Raw genomic sequence first — 3,022 nt, forward strand, 5'->3', positions numbered from 1 at the left:
TTTATTTGAGGATTTCACTGCAGCAGGTAGAACAGCAGAAGAGGAAAGCAGTTTTTTTAAACTAAAAAGTAGCTTGCCTCTTTGGCAGCAGGAACTGCTACAACAAGCTCTTCAAAAGAAAGGACGCCCTGGCTGCATTCATGGTTCTTCCCCAGGCACATGTAGGCCATTTATGCATGGGAGGTTTTACCTTGGGTTTGCTCCTCTCTAGATGCATATTTTCCCCATCCAAATTCTCAAAACTCAAAAATAAGCCCCCATGCAGTTTTGAGAATTCAGATGGGACCTCTGTGTTTGCTTGTGTGTAAAGTCGCAGCCGACTTATGGCGACCCAGTAGGGTTTTCAAGGCAAGAGATGTTCAGAGATGGTTTGCCATTGCCTTCCTCTGCATAACAACCCTGGTATTCCTCGGTGGTCTCCCATTCAAGTACTAACCAGGGCCGACCCTGCTTAGCTTCTGAGATCTAACCAGGGCCGACCCTGCTTAGCTTCTGAGTTCAGGTCAGGGCATGGGACATCTAGAGAGGCCCAAATCCAAGGCAAAACCTCCCATGCATAAATGACCGTAGTTTTTTTGGCTTGTGGCCAATAACTTTGTTTAGTCATACTCTGGTAGCAACTGTGATCCTTTTCTTGAAATTGCACATGATACTGGAATACATACTAAGGTTATAAATATGGCAGCTGAAGATGCCCTATATTTAAAACAAAACAAAAAATAAGCATACATCAGAAAACAACAGTGTCTAATTGCTGCAAGTTCTACACTACAGACCGGTGCTCCCCACACACATAGATGGCACTTGGCCGTATGCGTCTTCTGGTGTGACCAGGTAGCTGTGGCAAATATTTAAAGTACTTGGGCATCAAATCCAAGCATGCGTCGTGGAATTTTTTAATCCTCCAGTAGTAAATCAGTGGATTCAGGGCAGACTTGAGGTAGCAGAGCCAAAGGAGCCAAGTGCTTATCTCAAAAAAGTTGTGCTTGTGATAAAAGTGGCTGTTGAATGTGGCAATAAGGCTATAGGTGGTGAAGGGTGCCCAGCAGATTATGAAGACAACAAACAAAATCAATATGGTTGTGAAGGCACGAGTTTTAAAGCTCATATCGATGTTCATCTGAAAGGGTCTCTGGAGACTCATGAGGCCGAGTTTGCTGGCTTGACTGAGGCATATGCTATCCGGGTGGCTGTGGATACGAACCGCATTGTGCCGTAAAGTGTTGAGGATGCCCATAAAAGAATACAACATCACCAAGAAAGGAATGAAAAAGGAAATCAGTACTACTAATATCACATAGGCACGATAGCCGGGGTTTGTGGTGTAGCCAAAAACACACTGAGGAGCCTTCGAAGGTATCTGTAGGCTGGGGTTTCCCACAGACAGTGGGAACGCCACTACAAAGGCTGTCGCCCATGAGACAGCAATGAGGATCTTTGCACGGTACGGATTCAGCTTATCCTGCCTCTGAACTATTATAAGGAACCTGTCAATGCTAATAATGAGCAGAATGGCTACTCCTTCTATGACGAAGAGCCAGAAAAACATGGCAGAGACTCTGCAGAAAATGTCCCCAAACATCCATTGAGTGGTGATGATGGTTATCAGAGCAAAAGGCATGTTCAGCACAGCAAGCAGCATGTCTGCGCAAGCTAAGCTTGCCAGAAGAATGTTAATAGCAGATCGCATTGCAGTTTTCTGATAGACCATGAGGCAGACGACAAAGTTGCCGAGGAAAGAAAGCAAAAGTATAAATATCATGGTAGCAGAGAGAATGATCTGAAGAGGCAGGCTCAAGCTCTTGAAGTCTGGCTGTTGTACTGTCGGGGCAGCTGTACCATCGACTGTCAACGTAGTTACCTCAGTGGTAACCATGGCACCCAGAAGGTATTTCAGTGGCTGGGTCGTGCCACTACGAACCAGGAAAAAAGGAGTGGTGATATTTACGTAGGCATTTTCGTAGACAATGAAAGTCGCATTTAACGTCCCCGAAGGAGCCGACCTCAGCATCGCAGAAAAAACCATGGTTTCAGCAGGACTGAACACGCAGGGAGAAATAGGCTTCAAGGCATTTTAGTATTTAAGGGCTGTGTCACAGTCCATGGCTGTGGACCAAACTTCAGTTTACATATCTGTGAGCGGGGAAGTAGGTCTTCACCTTTCATGGCAGTGCTTTGGTCTGAAAAAGAAAACAGGAACGAAAAAACTTAAATTGAGCGTATTACTGTAGGGATTGCTGATATCAGTAAGGGGTATTCCTACTAAGTTAGGGCAGGGGAAAAAACTGTTTGCACGGGGTGGAGTTTAAAACAGTGCCAAATAAAAGTATACCCTCATCTCTTACTGAGGTCAGGCAGAGCAATGAACAAACAGGTATCTAGTGATGATACTAAAATCACATCGGCACAGAAATGCACAGCAGGAGAGAGTACAATGCAGCATGTTGGCTGGAAATGATCAGAAGAGAAGTTCATTTTGTACTGGGTCAAATATTCCAATACAGTAAGACACCCTTGTGCAACTGGCAAGCATTCTTATCATCTCATGTTCTGAGGACGCTGCACCCAGCTTTCCAGTCGTTGGGATTTCAGATTTAGAAGCGAGCTCACCCCATACCACCCTGCCGCTTTCTCCAAAAAAAGCTTCTGTCCTCCTCTCATTTTAGAAGAATTGCTCAGCTTTTACAATTGGTCATATGCTGTAACTGTAGGCATCTCCAAATAGAAAGAGGGACGCAAATGCCAGGGGAAAACAGAAAGTAAACCTCACCACGCACAAGTGGTCCAAAAGCCACAGATGCAGGGCTGCCAGAATTTTACCTCCTTAGCTGAGTGCCAAAACATTCCTGCTGAACACTGTTGGCTGTTTTGGGGCATATGTACACTCTTATAGTCCACTCATACATCACATGGTGTGATAGCCACATTTTGCAATGTGCAAAATAGATAAGTGCTGGACTCCTGGTATGCCTAGAGGAGGGCCCAAGCTTTCCCCTCACAGCCGAATAACTTGTCTCATCCC

At 45.2% G+C, this 3,022-nt stretch overlaps 1 protein-coding gene across 1 annotated transcript; it reads right to left on the bottom strand.

The window, feature by feature from the left end:
* Positions 1 to 710: 710 nt before the first annotated feature.
* GPR63 (G protein-coupled receptor 63) lies at positions 711 to 2,113 on the bottom strand. Its single transcript, XM_056856652.1, has one exon. The coding sequence runs from the start codon at positions 2,024 to 2,026 to the stop codon at positions 764 to 766; it is 1,263 nt and encodes a 420-aa protein (XP_056712630.1). The 5' UTR covers positions 2,027 to 2,113; the 3' UTR covers positions 711 to 763.
* Between the last annotated feature and the right edge of the window lie 909 nt (positions 2,114 to 3,022).

Source organism: Euleptes europaea, chromosome 10 (assembly GCF_029931775.1).
Source record: "Euleptes europaea isolate rEulEur1 chromosome 10, rEulEur1.hap1, whole genome shotgun sequence".
Taxonomy (NCBI): domain Eukaryota; kingdom Metazoa; phylum Chordata; class Lepidosauria; order Squamata; family Sphaerodactylidae; genus Euleptes; species Euleptes europaea.